The sequence below is a fragment of the Elephas maximus genome, chromosome 23 (genome assembly GCF_024166365.1).
Source record: "Elephas maximus indicus isolate mEleMax1 chromosome 23, mEleMax1 primary haplotype, whole genome shotgun sequence".
Lineage (NCBI taxonomy): Eukaryota > Metazoa > Chordata > Mammalia > Proboscidea > Elephantidae > Elephas > Elephas maximus.
The window spans coordinates 76553891-76570909 of NC_064841.1; the positions used below are offsets into that span (position 1 = coordinate 76553891).

Consider the following 17019-nt stretch of genomic DNA (forward strand, 5'->3'; position numbering starts at 1 on the left):
CGTAGGGGAGGTAGCTGCTCATTCCTTCTGAAAAGAGCTGAGAGAATAGTGAGTGATTAAGGAGCCAGCAGTCGTGCACTTAGGAAAAATAATCGGGGAGGCAATCAGATACAATTTAGAAGTAGCTCTCCATGACACATGGTGCAGACGGGAAGCTTTTAGGATTCTCCTGCTTCCGAAGACCGCAGAAGTAGCAGGGCCAGTGCCAGTCGTTTGTCAGGTGCTGCCACTCAGATCTTTGGAAACATTAGCTGCTTGCTGTAAAATAGGAGTTAATAACAGTTTAGGAGCGATAGGCCCTGGCGTTCACCCGAAGGGGAGAACACTTCTCTCTGGGGCGCTCCCATTTGTAAGCAGCACGTCTCCTCTGGTCGTCCAGCACTGGGCGTTCTGGGGGTGCTGGGTGCATTCATTGTTCTCTCTGCTCTGGTTGTCCAGCGCTTGGCGTCCTAGGGGTGCTGGATGCATTCATTGTTCTCTCTGCTTTGGTCGTCCAGCACTTGACATCCTGGGGGTGCTGGGTGCATTCATTGTTCTGTCTGCTCTGGTCGTCCAGCACTGGGTGTCCTGGGGGTGCTGGATGCATTCATTGTTCTGTCTGCTCTGGTCGTCCAGCGCTTGGCGTCCTGGGGGTGCTGGGTGCATTCATTGTTCTCTGCTCGGCAGGGTCTTTGCTTGTGCAGGTCACAGAGACACAGCAGTGATGACTATGCCACTTGACTAGGCGGCTTGTCTTTGGAAATAGAGGCAAACAAGGATTTTCTGCCAGAATAGAGCCCAGACTGTTGGATCCCCCCGAGGAGCCTCGTGACGAGAGGGCTCTTGAGTTTTCAGGACGTGCCCGTTAGCCTCTGCAGCACAAGGCAGTCCTCTGACCCGTTTTGCACCTGCATCCTTTAATGCCCTGATTGCCCTTGATTCTGGAACCTTGACAAGCATTTTTTGCTTAAATATTTTGGAGATTTATACATGCCGTTGGTGGAGATAGGTTTGAGCTCGCTAATAGCGACTGTAAGATTCAGGCTAGTTACTTCTGCAGCAGAAGCCTCTCCAGAGCAGGCGATTCAGGGTTGACCACACCATCTGCCAGTGTAACCGTGGTACGTAGGCATCACAGCTGGGCCACAGTTTGCTTCTGAACACAACATCCATCATGTGTGTCTTTAGGAGCCTTGATGGCACAACGGTTGAGAGCTATGGCCAGCTAAGGCTACTAACCAAAAGGTTGGTAGTTCGAATCCATCAGCTGCTCCTTGGAAGCTCTGTGGAACAGTTCTACTCTGTCCTGTAGGGTTGCTGTAAGTCAGAATCCACTCAGCGGCAGTGGGTTTGGTTGGATTTGTTAAACTCTGTCTTAGTTATTTAGTGCCGCTATACTGGAAATACCACAAGTGGATGGCTTTAACAAAGAGAAATTTATTCTCTCACTGTTTAGTAGGCTAGAAGTTCACATTCAGGGTGCCAGCTCCAGGAGAAGGCTTTCTTTCTCCGTTGGCTCTGGAGGAAGGTCCTTGTTATCAATCTTCCCCTGGACTAGGAGCTCCTCAATGCAGGGACCCCGGGTCCAAAGGATGGGCTATTCTCCTGGCTTTTGTTTCTTAGTGGAATGAGATCCACTTGTCTCTCTGCTCACTTCTCTCTTTTATATCTCAGAAGAGATTGGCTTAAAATGTAACCTAATCTTGTAGATTGAATCCTGCCTCATTAACATAACTACCTCTAATCCTGCCTCACTAACATCCTAGAGGTAGGATTTACAACACATAGGAAAATCGCATCAGGTGACAAAATGGTGGACAGCCACACAATACTGGGAATCATGGCCCAGCCAAGTTGACACACATTTCCGGGGGATATACAATTCAATCCATGACAGTATCTAATTGTTGTGGCATCATTTGTTGAAAATGACTATTCTTTCCACCACTAAATCGTCTTGGCACCTTTGCTGAAAGTCAATTGACCATAAACCTAAGGATTTATTTCTGGAATCCCAGTTGTGTTCGGTTGATCTATGTGCCTGTCTTTTTGCCTATACCACACTGTGTTGATGAACGTGCTTCAGTAGTAAGCTTTGAAATTGGACATGTGAGTCCTCCAACCTTATTTTCAAGATCGTTTTGGTCAGAGAGTCCTGGACAGAGCAGGAGAAAAATTCGCATAAAAAGGCCAGACTTAATGGTCTGACAGAGACTGGAGGAACGCCTGAACCTATGGCCCCCAGACGCTCTGTTAACCCAGAACAGAAACCATTTCCCAAAGCCCACTCTTCAGCCAAAGATTAGATAGGACCATTAAACAAAAAAATACATGTGAGGAATGTGCTTCTTAGTCCCGTCAGATACACGAGACCAAATGGGCAGCTCCTGTCCAGAGGCAGGATGAGAGGGCAAGATGGGACAGGAACTGGACGAATGGGCACAGGGATCTCGGGGTGGAAAGCGGGAGTGTACTGTCACATTGCAGGAATTCCAACTAATGTCACAATATGTATATGAATTTTTGAATGAGAAATTAACCTGAGCTGTAAACTTTCATGTAAGCACAATAAAAAAAAAGATTGCTACGGGAGTGGGCTCAAGCGTAACAACGATTGTAAGTATGATGTGCAACTGGGTAGTGTTTCGTTCTGTGGTACACAGGGTGGCTATGAGTCAGAACCAACTTGACAGCACCTCACAACAACTACATATTTCCATTATCAATTTTAGGATCAGCTTGTCAGTTAATGCAAGTTTGATAGAGGTGACATTGGATCCAGTGATAATTTGCAGAGCATTTTGTTCTTATCAGTAGCAAGTCCCCCAGTCCCCGAGCGGGGTTTTCAACAGTAGTTTTTCTGAATCTAGAACGAAAGCTCTTTACTTACAAACACACGGTGGCCTCACGTTGTTTGTGCTCTTTTGCAGCCCGTTCTTTTTGTTTAACTTTATGCCCTGGAGATTTTTTCCCTTTCGGGATATGCAGACATTCTTATTCTTAAAAGCAAGCTGCATTGCATTTTTATGGATATTCTAGCAGGTATTAATTAGTCCTCTGCTGGTGTTCATTAAGACTGTTTTCAGGGTTTTTTTTTTTTTCCTTTCAGTGATGCATTGAACATTTCTGAATATATATTTTGTCCACTTTGCAAGGGTATTTTCTTTAGGATAAATTGGTAGAAGTTCTATTGCTTGATCGGGGTATGTACATTTAAATTTTTGAGAGGTGCTTCCACACTTCTCTTCAGAAGGTTGTAGCAGGTTGCTGTCTCACTGACGGGGCCTTTGTCAGGACCGCCTATTGGATGTGGTCATTCCTTGTCATTTCACCAGCCTGTTGCAGGGAAGGAACACCTGGGTGGTACAGCAGTTCATGCTCAGCTGCTAACCAAAAGGTTGGAAGTTCTAGTCCACCCAGAGGCACCTTGGAAGGCCTAGTGATCTACTTCCAAACTCAGCCATTGAAAACCCCATGGAGCACAGTTCTACTCGGACACATACGGGGTCACCGTAAGTTGGAACCGATTCAACCCCAACTGGATGGGGTTAAGTGGAAAACGTCTCTTTGTCTTATTGTCTTATTACAGGAAAGGTCGAGCAGCTTCTTACCTGTCATCCAGCCTTTTATAATCTGCGTGTGGCTTGCTTATGTCCTTTGCCCGTTTCTCTATTAGGTTAGATGATTAACTGGGGTATAGGTGAAGCAGCTGGAATACGGGACTCCAAAACACAACAGCTCAGATAAGACAGATGTTTACTTTCCTCTCAGAGGTGGGCAGCTGTATTGTCAGGATCGTCCATGAATCCAGGTTCCTTCCACCCTGTTGTTCCTCACTCTTAGGCTTTAGAGACATTTGGGTCTCATGCCTTTTAGGGTGGAGGCAATCTTTCACAACCATTTCTGTGTTTTTGTTTGTTTCGTTATTGTTGTATTCAAGTATTATATCTCAGCATCAATTATATCTTCTTGTAAAGTGCCAGTGGTTCAGGATTTTTTTTTTTAATTGTATGAAACGATACATGTTTTTGAGAACCCTGGTGGTGTAGTGGTTAAGAGCTATGTCTGCTAACGAAAAGGTTGGCAGTTCGAATCTACCCGCTGCTCCTTGGAAACCCTATGGGGCAGTTCTGCTCCGTCCTACAGGGTTGCTATGAGTCAGAATCAACTATAGCAACAGGTTTGGTTTTTGGTCTGGTATAAACGTTTTCATTCATTTAATCTCCCTGTGGTTGTCTTAGTTAATGCTGCTGTAATAAAAATGCCACAAAAGGGTTACTTTGAAGAGGAGAAATTTATTTTCTCGTAGTTTTGAAGCTTAGAAGTCCAAATCAGGGTACTGGCTCTAGTAGAGGGTTCTTCCTTGTTGGTAGCTCTGGGTGGTCCTTGGCTTGTAGGGGGAGCTTCACATGGTCTCTCCCCACCGTGTGTCTGTTCTACTCTTTATAAGACACCACTCAGAAGGGATTAGGATTAGGATCTACCCTAGTCAACTCCAGTATGTTCTCATTACATAAAAAAGAAAACCCCTGTTTCCAAACAGGGTCACATTTACAGATAAAGGGGTTAGTACATCAACATATATTTTTGGGGGGTGCAATTCAGTCTGTAAAGTGGTTAAATTCTTATCTTTTTGCTAATATAGTATATTTGTATTTCTTTTTTTCTTCCTCAGATTTGCCAGAGATTGGTCTATTTGATTCGATATTCTCAAGAATTAGATCGTGGTTCTACTTTTTATGGCTGATTCAGTAACCTCTGCCTTTGTCTTTATGTTAAAAAACTATTTATTTGGTTACTCATTTGGAGTTGAAAGGGCCTAGACATCCTTTCAAAATCTCTAATCTCCAATTCCTTCTCTAAATAAAAGTATTTTTCTTAAGAGTACTTACATCCTTTTTTCTTATCAGTTTTGTTTTTAATTCTTTTTATGGCAGAATTAACCTTGTTTCTACATTGTAAATGTGGTTTGGTGTGTGGTAGTGTTTCTAGGCAGGAAATTCCTTCCGGGGATTTCTTGGGAAATTTGTATGTTTTTCTGAAGTTGAGAAATTGGAAACAGGAAAAATACTGGAATTCTGTGAGAACTAGAGCTTAACAATCAACACAGATGTAACGGATTTGAAGAAATCCACTTGTATGTCACGTCAAAAGCAAGAGCAGGAAGTGCTGGCATGAGGAGTTGAAAGTCCAGGCTGGCATTTCCGGACCCAGGAGAGGCGTTGGCAGGACAGAAGTGGTCATGATTTAATCAGTCAGCCTAACTTGTAACTCTTGGCCTGTTTGAAGCAGGGCCTTGAACCAGTTTGAACAAGTTCAGTCATGGCCAATGAAGCGAAACTGGAACAAACCCAAATTTTTACAATTTGTGTGATCTGGCACAGTAACCAGACTGGGAAAAATTAGAGGTCACAGCCCTGGAATGGGAGACTCAGAAGAGGCTTAGTGAGCCCTTTCAAGAGCCTGATGTGTGAGACTGGATTATTGGCAGGACTGTGGAAAACAACATACATTCAACAGGATGTAGTCGGCTGCCATCTTTGAGCAGGGCACTACTGTTTCTAACTCTGCTCAAAATCCAGTGGGCAAAAGATTTGGTTGCTATGCAATGCTTACACTGCCCTTGTTTTCTACAAGGGAGATGAGGTTTCTAGCAGGGCTTCGACCTGTAATTTTTCCCATTCCAGTTATCATCCTGGTTCCCCCAGATTTTTAAAATTTGGGTCTGTTCCAGTTTCATTCCCTCAGCCGTGACTGAACCAGGAAGAACCTTTCAAAGCCCTGGTTTTACGTGTGTGCTCTTGGCCCTGTCTGCTGTTAATATGAGTCATTCTTGAAAATCAAATAAAGAGTAATAAGTTTAAATGCATAGTATGTTGTTGTTAGGTACCATTGAGTCAATTCCAATTCATAATGACCCTGTATGACAGGGCAGAACTGTCCCATAGGGTTTCCAATGCGGTAATCTTTATGGGAGCAGATCACCAGGTCCACTCTCCCATGGAGCCGCTGGGTGGGTTTGAACCGTTGACCTTTTGGTTAGCAGCTGAGCGTTTAACTGTTGCACCACTAGGGCTTTATCCTTCGGATGATGTTTCAGGAAACAAATTTTGGGAGGAAAATAAGGCATTAAATTGGTGATTTTGATGCGATTCTATGTTAATCTTGCTGTTGTTGGCTGGCATTTGCTAGTGTTCGAATATTCGCTGTAGGCTGCTGTCACCTGCAAATACTTCAACAGAAAAAATGCGGAATCAATGTTGTTGTCAAATACTGCAACATGAGATCAGAAACTGATCTAAATGCTGAATTAGCAGAAACTATCAATTTCAACGCTAAAACCAAAGTTGGGACAAACAGACAAACTGCCTTCATCTTAATAAAAGGAAATCAGTTTACACGAAGCCACGTACACCCTGACCCCCAAGTTGAGGGTGCTTTTGGATACAGCCTTAACAATTCCACCAGTATCAGGGCAAAATAGAAGACATGCCTCTACACCTGGAACATTCGAAAACAAAGATCAAGAGTATCCGGGAGGGCAGTTGATGCTTTGTGGGTTTTCAAATTTCCTTTCTCAGTATAACTTTTAAAATAAGTATACGTGGATTTATCTTTCAGTATTTCAAATGCTTTTTACTTGGCATATATTTTGTGTTTAAAAAAAAAATATTTTGTGTTAATGCTCTCAGTGTTTTCTGTTATCAACTATCAGGTAGAGATCATTATTACAGGTTATTGAAATACATAGGCTTATAATATATTGGTTCATAATAATAATAAGCAACCATATATTGATTATATATATATAATAAGTGAATTTTATAGACATTTTTTGTAACAGAGCCCTCGGTGGCATAAACTGTTAAGTACTTGACTACTAGCTCAAAGGTTGGCTGTTCAAACCCACCTAGAGGCGCCTCAAAGAAAGGCCTGACCATCTGCTTCAGAGAGTCCAACGTGAGAGCCCCGTGGAGCGGTTCTGCTCTGCACACGTGGGTTCGCCGTGAGTTAGAGTCAACTCAGTGGCAACTAACTTGAGATGTTGGCGGTCCCCGAGAATTCAGAGTTCTCGTCTGTGAACCCTGAACATTAATATTTGTTGGAAATTTGGAAACACTAGTTAGGGGCGGGTCTTTGGGGGCTAGCCTAGGAACGTGGTCACTTTGTATAACGCTCTCAGCGGGCAGGTGTTTTCAGAGTTCCAAATGACCTGTCTTACACAGAGATCCTGTCTGTTCATTTGGCTCTTTTCATTATTTTCTGTTTCTTAAATTTGTTTTCTATTGATTAGTTGATGACCTGATGTTGAAATTTATTACACAGCTCCTTCATTTTGAAAGGAGCGGCTCACTTTTCTTTTAATTCTCTTGAGAGGTAACGAATTGTTGCTCAACATGTTTTTCTCTTCTCGTAGGGCATTTTAGAAAAATCAAAGGCCAGAGGTATCCCTGTTGTCATCGACGCAGTAAGTGCCACCCCATCCTCTCCTGCATGTGGCAGGGCCCCCCCCCGACAGCCCGTGGAGTAAGTGGCGCTACGTGGCAGGGGCGCCCCCGACAGCCCGTGGTGTAAGTGCTGCTGCCCTTGTTTTACGCAGGATGGATTGTGGCTGATCGCTCAACAGCCGTCCCTCATTCAAGGTTACCGGAAGGCGGTTCTTACTCCCAACTACATGGAGTTCACCAGGCTCTACGAAGCTGTGGTGAGTGTGTTAACCACCCAAAGGACGAGACGCTGCCCTTCTCACCTTGCACCAGGAGGGCGAGGGGAGTGCTGCAGTTCTGCCCCCAGTGTTTAATGACCCCGCTGCGCCCCCGGGGCCCATCTTTGCCGGGATACACGCTTTTTCACAAGCGACCATCTTTACTGTCGGGATGCTTTTTACAAGCGATGGTGCGTCAGCTGAACTGGCGGCATCTCTCCTTTCTGGGTGCACATACGACAGTGGTGCATTTTACAGTCAGTGACGGCGTCTCTGACTGGGTGAAATGTGGGGGGCTGGGGCAGAGGACAGCCCCCTTCCACTGTTCACCTCTGCTCCCGCATTGCCTCATCTGTAAAACGTCAATAGTGGGGTTTTTTTGAGGAAGAAATGAAATAATACATGTACAGTGGTCAGTCCTTACATATTAAATGCCCGATAAATGTTCACTCTCGTTATTACTAGAATATTAACCATGGGCAGTATTAACTGTGATCTGACGAGGCAGAGACGAGATACCTGGAGCAGTATCTCTGCCACAGGCACCTGGGTCGGACGGCACCAGCCTGGAGTACTTGTTAAAAACACCCAGTCGGGGCCTCCCACTGCACTAACAATGTGTGTCTCCGGAAGTGTGGGGCCAGAAATCTGCATTTGAACAAGTGCCCAAGTGATTTCTTTTAGACACGAGGGTTTGAGAATCCCTGACATACAAGACAGCAGCTCTCCGTCAGTCCTATCTCGTGCGTCTACAGGCTCCTTTTTAACCCTGTAAAGATGGTGATTTTTCTCTCTGGTGTCCCAATATCGCAGCTTAGGGACCCCTTGGACAGCAGCAGTCACGACGGAGCTGTCCTGAGGCTCAGCCAGGCCCTTGGGAATCTGACCATCGTTCAGAAAGGAGAGAGAGATGTGATTTCAGACGGTGACCGGGGTGAGTGGTGTTTTCTTCTCTGCTGCGTTACCAGCCCCGTGTCAGCTAACCTGTCCACGTCGGGTGGTGAGCCGTGAAGGACCAGCCCCAGGTGCACTGGCCGTGCCACGCTGGTGTATGCCAGTGCAGCCCGGTGCCTGTTCGCACACGATCACGTACGCTCAGCAAAAAGAGGCCCTTCCTCATGAGCGTATCAGCCATGACTTCTTCAAAGTCCACGTTGTGTTTTACTTTTCCCTCTATTGCAATAGGGAGCAATAGTCATGAATGAAATATTTAAGATGGCATCCTAGTTCTATGTACATTAGCTAAGTTTCTATAATGATTTACAAGAAACAGCCCCGGTGATAGGATGACTCTAACCGAACTGTCATTTGTTTCTATGCTTATTTGATCCCGTAGTTCCTTGTAGGAGAAGCCACAAACCACATTTCCCCCCCGTTTTCAATGACATCTTAAAGAGGCTGTTTCTTGGGACTCTGAGAGCTTTGTGTGAAATTTTTAAGCAGGTGTGGAAAACACAGGTTTCCTACGGTTTACCAGAACATCACATAGGGCACAGCGCTGAACTCTGAGAGACGCCTGGCCCCCAGGAAAGAGTGCCGAGAGCAAGGAGAGAGGGGCGAAGCAGGGGGGCACACACCTGCCATCTCTGCTCGAGCTCTTCTTCCTAAGGCAAACGAGAACGACCCGCTGGCCGGGCCCAGATGTGGGCCGTCTTACAGGAGGCAGCTGACGGGCCTTTTGCTTTTACAGTTAATTACTCGTAATGAACGTGGCCATTTTAGAAGTTAAATTATCCAGATCAAAAATGATCTCAAAAGTGCACGCGAGTATTTTAAAGGTTGAGGTATCGTTCTTCTTCTTTAATGTTCCCCAGAAATGACTCTCCCGAAAGACTAGATTTAGCTTTTGTGTAACATTTTGACCAAGAAGAAAGTAATTTCCTTTTCCCTGACCTCAAGTGAAAATCAGAATAGCCTTATAAAATACTTCAGATGTGGGATTGTCACTCTGAGGACTGAGGTGCACCTGACCCAAGCCATGGCGTTTTCAATCACCTCATGTGCACGCAAGGGCTGGACAGTGAATAAGGAAGACCGAAGAAGAATTGACGCCTTTGAATTACGGTGTTGGTGAAGAATATTGAATAGACCGTGGACTGCCAAGAGAACGAACAAATCTGTCTCGGAAGAAGTACGGCCAGAATGCTCCTTAGAAGAAAGGATGGTGAGACTCTGTCTCACCTACTTTGGACATGTTGTCAGGGGGGATCAGCTCCTGGAGGACATCATGCTTGGTGAGGTAGAGAGTCAGCGGAAAAGAGGAAGAGCCTCTACGAGATGGATTGACACAGTGGCTGCAACAATGGACTCAAACACAACGACAATTGTGAGGATGGTGCAAGGCCAGGCAGTGTTTCATTCTATTGTACTTGGGGTCGCTATGAGTCTGAGCCGACTTGACGGCACCTAACAACAACAACTTAACTGTAACCTAGTCATCCCCCTTTATAGGGGGTTTGAGTGATCAAATGCAGGTGGTCCTCACCCTTCCTGTGGCCCTGGCCTGCTGACTGAAACGCCCAGTCCTCTTTATGACTGGCGCACCAGGTGGTCACGTCTCAGGTGACTGTGCAGTGGTGCCCGTGGCCCAGTGTCTCCACTGCGCCATCTTCGTCTCACCCGTGGCATGTGTGCAGTTATTTGAATATTTCATTGCATTCTGTTCCCGTTTTATAAAAAGTGACTGGAAGGTGAAGACGACACAGACGCAGCACACTAGCCATGGCGATCATCGTCAGGTGTGAATGTGACCAATCACGTGTCGCTCTCTCACACGTGACCAATCATGGTTCGCTGTCACACGTGACCAATCACGTGTCGCTGTCTCTCACACGTGAGCCTGATGAATGTTCAGCAGAAAGAGCAAAACCAAAAGCACAGATGTTAAATGCTGAGGATACGGCATCGGCGCTGGTGCCTGAAATGCGCGGTGCGGAACCAGGGATTATGTATCGTTTTTAGTTCTCTGAAAACAGAAACCTCCACTGAAATCCCATCAGGAGAGGAACCGTACCACTTATTTTAACAGAGACACATCGTTTAATACGAAGAGTTGCTAACTAGGTATAAAGTGGCTGAAGTCGGGGTAAAACGAGAATGCTGAGGCGTCCTTAAGGAGCCCTGGCTGTGCAATGGTTAATCGCTCGGCGCCTGACCGAAGGGCTTGTGGTTCAAACCCACCCAGCAGTTCCGGGGGGGAAAGTCCCGGGGGTCTGCTCCAGCCAAGGTTACAGCCCAGGCAGCCCCGTGGGGTCGCTGTGGTCGGATGCGACTGGATGGTGCCCAACGAGGCATACTTAGGCACATGATACATGCACACGTGCGCGTGCGCGTACACACACACACACACACACACACACACACACAGATCTATGGACAGGAAACACAGAATTCAGTAGGGGACTCCGAAGCTTTCAGAATCCGGTAAGATTGGATTCTTATTATTGGAAGTCTGTCTTGATTCCAGCACACTCCAGGGATAGAACAACTTGTTTTTAAAACATTTACCAAAGAAATAGAAAAGTCTGATACATAAGCCATCGCTACCCTGAGCTGACTTCACCATTAACTGCTGAAGTTAAAGTAGTTACCTAGTGAAGATACGCTAGAAGGGGCAGTCGGGGTGGCGCGGAGTGGCCGTTCCCGCCGCTGCAGGTGGATGTATTTGAAGTGTGGGCTACAAACGCGAGCTGGTCGTCCTCTGTGGTGAGTTTGGGTTTTCAGCACCTCAGGAGTCACAACTGTTTATATAAATACATCCTTCGTGGACGTTGTCTCGGCAGATAAATCCACGTTTCTCCTCCTCAGTGTGCCCTTGCCACTGCCGTTCCGTGAACTGGAGGGGCCTTCCCTGACCTACCCGTGCCTCACAGGTGGTTCTGTCTTCCTCCTCCGTTAGCCCTGTGTTTGGGGGCTAACCTGTGGGCTTTAGTGCCCTCTTCTGTGAAAAAGAGGCGGCCTCGCACCTTTCCGAGAAACAGGGAAGACACAGTAGCTGATCTAAACTGGGCTTCCAGCCTTGGGCAAGAGGTCAAGCAAGGTCTTGCAGCCTGTTGCTCCCTCTGAGAGTGTCCTGGATGCAGAGGAAAACCCCCAAAGCTAAGGTCTGCTTTTGTCTGTTTCGTCTAGTGCTCGTGTGCGGTCTAGAGGGCAGCAGCCGCAGGTGTGGTGGGCAAGGAGACCTGCTGTCAGGCTCCCTGGGCGTCCTGGTGCACTGGGCGCTGCTTGCTGGATCTGAGAAAACAGACGGGTATGCTCACGCCTTAATTTATAATACTTTTGAGATTTCTAAGTTTTGTAAGATATTTCATAGCTCAAACATTTCAAAGGAGTCCCTTCAAACACTGCAAGTAAGATATTACTGTTGCGTTGAAGACACTCCAGGGCAGAGGTTAATCCTGCCATCTGGGAAGCCTTTCGTGGGCACCGCTGGCTGCCTGGTGGTCCATATCCCAGTCAGGCTCTGTGTGTAAGTTAATTCATTTAAAAAGCTTTCCAGTTAATTCAAATGAGTGGATAGGTTTTGAGGACCACTGTTCTAGGAAATTCAGTGATGTACACTCTGTAAAACAAAATATAAAAATAGAAAACAGAGTGAAGTTACAGCTTATCTTAGATACTTGGCCTTAAAAGAGGTGATTTCTTTTAAGAGGCAGCAGAATTCTAAGATCCAGGCTCTGCTGTCAGAGAGCTCTGTGAACCTGAACAGGCCACAATAGCTCCGCGGGCCTCAGTTTCCTCATTTGTAAAAAGATCCTGGTGACCACTATGGCCTCACGTGCTCCATGTGGAACCCCCAGCTCCTGGAAAGTGAACCTGTTGTCCAGCACACCTCGCCTGACACCTGGCGAAGCCACAGTGGTGCCAGCGATGTCATGTCACGCCTTAATGTGAGCACGGGGTGGGGGCTGGGAGCTGAGGCCTACAGACCAGGCACCGCTCACCAAAACGGGCGCATCCACATAGTACTCTTGCCCTCACGTGGGGCCAGGAGAGGGTCTCCCTGTTAACTCCTGCTAAGACAGGGAAGCAGAGAGTCTAGTCCCCCCTCCATGCCCTGGGATATGCTAGTCTTTTAGTGACGGTAACAAAAACTGCATGATCAGATCTTGAGTAGTCCATATTGCGGGAAAACGGAAGAGCAGTGTTAAAACACTTACAACCAGTAAGTACTTGTCTAGTTTTTCAACATGGGGAAAAAAATGCTTTCCACTGCTCAGTCCTGTCGCATTCTCAAAGTGGATAGATGTTTTCCATGTCTTTTTGTCACGGAATACCCAAATCAGAGGATTAATGATTTTTTTTTTAACTGTTGTAAAGGTATATGTACATATACATATGTGTCTATAGGAAACCCTGGTGGTGTAGCGGTTAAGTGCTATGGCTGCTAACCAAGAGGTTGGCAGTTTGAATCCACCAGGCGCTCCTTGGAAACTCTATGGGGCAGTTCTACTCTGTCCTATAGGGTCGCTATGAGTTGGAATCGACTCGACGGCAGTGGGTTATGTGTCTGTATGTAACATCTGCCGATATACCTTTTTTCATATGTACAATTTAGTGATAACAATTACATTACGTTGTACAACTACCAGCCTATCGTCATTGCCGAGTTTCTGTCACATAAACACACACTAACAAAAACTCCTCCTCGGCCCCTTGTAACCGCTCATAAACTGGGGTCTCTAGACCCTTGCCTATTCTTGTTATCTCATGTAGATGCAATCATGTAACATTTGTCCTCTTGAGATTGTCTGATCTGAGTGAGCACAAGGTTTCCGAGGTTCGTCCGTGTTGCAGCATGGATCAGGACTAGATTTCTCTTTAGGTATTTTTAACTAACAAAGCAAAAACCAGAAGGCCCTGCTCGGAGGCTCTGGGAATCCTTCTCCTCGGAGGCATACCAGACTCAGGTGGTCAGTTTGAGGGCCAAGGGGGAAACTAGAATAGAAACCGTATGCTGTAGTAGCTGCAGGCTCACTGGCCTTAAACATCCCCAAGTTGACGCCCTGGAGGCTTTTTATTTCCCAGTCTCGTGGTTTCTTGCTAACGGCTTTCTCCTCCTTCTCCAGTTTAAACCCTCTCCTCGTGGCTGCATTTGGTGCCTGCGCGCTCACAAGGCAGACCAACAGCCAGGCCTTCCAGAAGTACGGACGCTCCATGACCACCACGGACATGGTTGCAGAGGTCGGCACTGCATTCAGGAAACTCTTTGAAACCTGAGCAACTGCAAGCAGGAAGAACAACGGGTGCCACTGGTAGAGGAAAACTGCGTTTACATTGGGGAAAAACGGATTTTCATGTATGTGATGGATCCTTTGAACGCTGTAACAGCACAGATCTCTTGGTAGATATTGCAAGTCTAGGGCAAATTGGCTAATGCGGAAACTTTCTACTGCATCTAACAATTTTGGGCTAAAACAGTATGTAGCTGGAGATGTTATAATGAAAACTAGACAAAGTATTCCTGAACTTTTCTTAGTTTCTCACCAAGAACTGAGAAAAAAATTAAAGAGAAATCACATAAGGATGAAAAATTCTTTCACCAGCTTAGCTGGGTTTCTTGGCTTGATTTCTCCAAGATAAGCAGATTTCTGTTTTTGGTCTTTCTGTACTTTCTCATTTTTGTTCTACAAATTTAATTTTTCTTTTATTTATGAAAGTAGTTCCTTTTATTTAATATTCCTGTAGAAAGGACCCAATCAGCTGCTTTCAAGTATCTACGTGAGTAATGGCCGGTTTTTTTTTTTTTAACTGTCATCCACCAAGGGATTTGGCTTTCATTCTTCAGCTCATTTTTGTTTCAAAAAAAGGTGATTGGGTTGAAAAATCTCTGTGCTGAAATACTAAGCATTGGCTTTTTGGGTTGACTCATTTTAAGTCTTTCAGAATAAAGTGATAACTGACTTTAGAAATCACTTAAGATGCAACATGGGAAGATGAGACAGGAACTTAACATGACAGCACTGACGCTTGAGATGGATGGTCAAACATGGAGCTTGCTCGGTCTGGCGTGATGCTAGTGCTAAGGGCGCCCGGGAGGCAGTGCTAACTGACATCATTCTGTCTGCTGACGAACAGGACAGCTGTGTCCATCTGGTTTGAAAACGTGCATGTCCTCGGGAATATTTCCAATCCATTAAAGAAGCTAATTATCTCTTAGATTTTAGTAAACGAGATGTTTCACTGTTAGTAACCTCCAGTTGGCTCAGACACTTGGCTTTTTATATATAATATAATGAACATATATATGAGACACTTCTATCTAATACAACGTTATCAAGATGTTGGAATTTTCTTTACCCTTTTTTTTAAAATTGTGCTTTAAGTAAAAGTTTACAGAACATGTTAGTTTCTCGTTCAACAACTCATACACAGATTATTTGGTGACACTGGTTGCAATCCCCGCAATGTGTCAAAACCCTCCCCTTCCCCACCCCGGGTTCCCCATTTCCATCCATTTCTCTGTCCCTTCCTGCTTCCTCGTCTTGGCTTTCAGGCAGCTCTTGCCTGTTTGGTCTCCTTTACGTGACTGAACTAAGCGCGTTCCTCACACGTGCTTTTGTTCTGTAAACCTGCCAGACACGTGTCTCATTCGCACGGTTTCCTTAGAGTGACGTTGGCTTTTAAAGTGGCTGACAATGGCTTACTTTCTGGTGCTGTTTCTCGGTGGGATTTGGTGCATATCACATGCAGTTGAGCCAACTTTCCGTAATGCTTTTTCTACAACAAATGCAGAATCCGTGTGCTTCCTTTATGGCCCGATGATTGATCTTGGGGTCGATACTCTGTGATTCAAACCACCTCGCCCCAAACTGATTTTGCTTTCCTTAAAACTATTAAATCAGCTGTTAACCATTGTTAAAAAATGTTTGCTACTGTTATTATTTCACATCTTACTTTAGAGGCTTTACTATCTACACCTGAGCTTCTCTGCCCAAACTGGCAATGAACATCTTTTTCCTCTGAGTCATTACATCTGCACACTGGTAACTACTAAAAGAAAAAGAGCCTATTTATTTAAATGTGGAGTTTTTTTTTTTTTTCCTAAATTAAAAATCCAAAAACTATCTTTCAACTCTTCTAAGTGACAGCGTTGTCTGATACTCGGGAGATAAACATAGAGAAGCCTGTGTGTATAAAATGTATGTTTTCCACCAATGTATACTAACACTGTTCCAGTTAAGGAATTTAAAGGAGAAGCCTGAAACACAAGCATTTCTTTCCATAGAAAATAAAATACATCAAAGCCACAGGAAATGTTATTTTTTGTTGTTGTTAATGTTTTTCTTAAATGGGAGATAAGGAGTACACCCAAGGCTGATTTTTTTTTTTTTTTTTTGAAGGAAGTTATTAGCTGCTACACTGTTCTTTTACAACAAACCAGTGTTCACTCACCTGCTCCAGTGAGAGCAGCTGAAGCCCTTCCTCTCTTTCTCTGAGTTTCCTTAGACGAGGATCACAACATCAGTGAGTCTTCGTTTGGTCAAAGTGAAGCTTCTATGCCATCAGGTGAGACAGTCTGCTCCCTTGGAACTCTGCACTGACCCTGTCTGGATGTTTTAAGGAGCTCGCCTGCCATCTGGGAATCCTAGCTCTACCGTTTACTAGTTGGGTAACTTCTAGGGTCAGCTTCTGCACCCGCTTCCTTATCTGCAGAGCAGGAAAACCAGTGACCGCTAAGGGTCACCAAGATCCAGTGATAATGTGCGCAAAGCTGCTGAACTCAAACTGTCAATAAATGTGCGCTGCTCTCCTAGCCGCTTGCCTGGCTGTTGTCTACAGCTCCATCCACAAGTTTAATAAATGTTATCACTACAGTGACCCTATCAAGGGAGTAAAAGATGATGATATGCCTGGTCCAGGATCTAAGAGCTGGAGAATTGGGCTGAGGAGTGTCACCTAGTTGTCTGTTCAGTCACTTAACAATTCTTGCACTCTACCCCAGAAGGAGCCCTGGTGGCACAATGGTTAAGTGCTTGGATGCTAACCAAACAGTTGGAGGTTCAGACCCACCCAGCAGCTCCTTGGGAGGAAGGCCTGGTGATTTGCTCCCATAAAGCTTTGTTGTTGCTGTTAGGTGTCAAGTCGGTTCTAACTCACAGCAACCCTGTGTACAACAGAATGAAACACTGCCCAGTCCTGCACCATCCTCACAATCATTGCTATGTCTGAGCCCAGTGTTGCAGCCACTGTGTCAATCCATCGTTGAGGGTTTCCTTGTTTTTCACCGACCCTCTACATTTGCAAGCATGACGTCCTTCTCCAGGAACTGGTCCTTCCTGATATAACATGTCCAAAGTATGTGAGACAAAGTCTCACCATCCTTGCTTCTAAGG

The 17019-nt window shown here is 45.4% G+C and overlaps 1 protein-coding gene across 3 annotated transcripts in view; it reads left to right on the forward strand.

Moving 5' to 3' along the window:
- NAXD (NAD(P)HX dehydratase) overlaps positions 1–15948 on the forward strand; it is a 48513-nt gene extending 32565 nt beyond the window's left edge. The window contains exons 6-10 of one of the 3 annotated variants that reach the window (XM_049867882.1): positions 7397–7447; positions 7580–7684; positions 8498–8618; positions 11813–11933; positions 13753–15948. In XM_049867882.1, coding sequence (XP_049723839.1) covers positions 7397–7447; positions 7580–7684; positions 8498–8618; positions 11813–11933; positions 13753–13903 — 549 coding nt within the window. In that variant the 3' untranslated portion in view covers positions 13904–15948. The remainder of the gene's footprint in view (positions 1–7396; positions 7448–7579; positions 7685–8497; positions 8619–11812; positions 11934–13752) is intronic. The other 2 variants (XM_049867883.1, XM_049867884.1) reach the window with 2 other exon arrangements.
- Positions 15949–17019: the final 1071 nt, after the last annotated feature.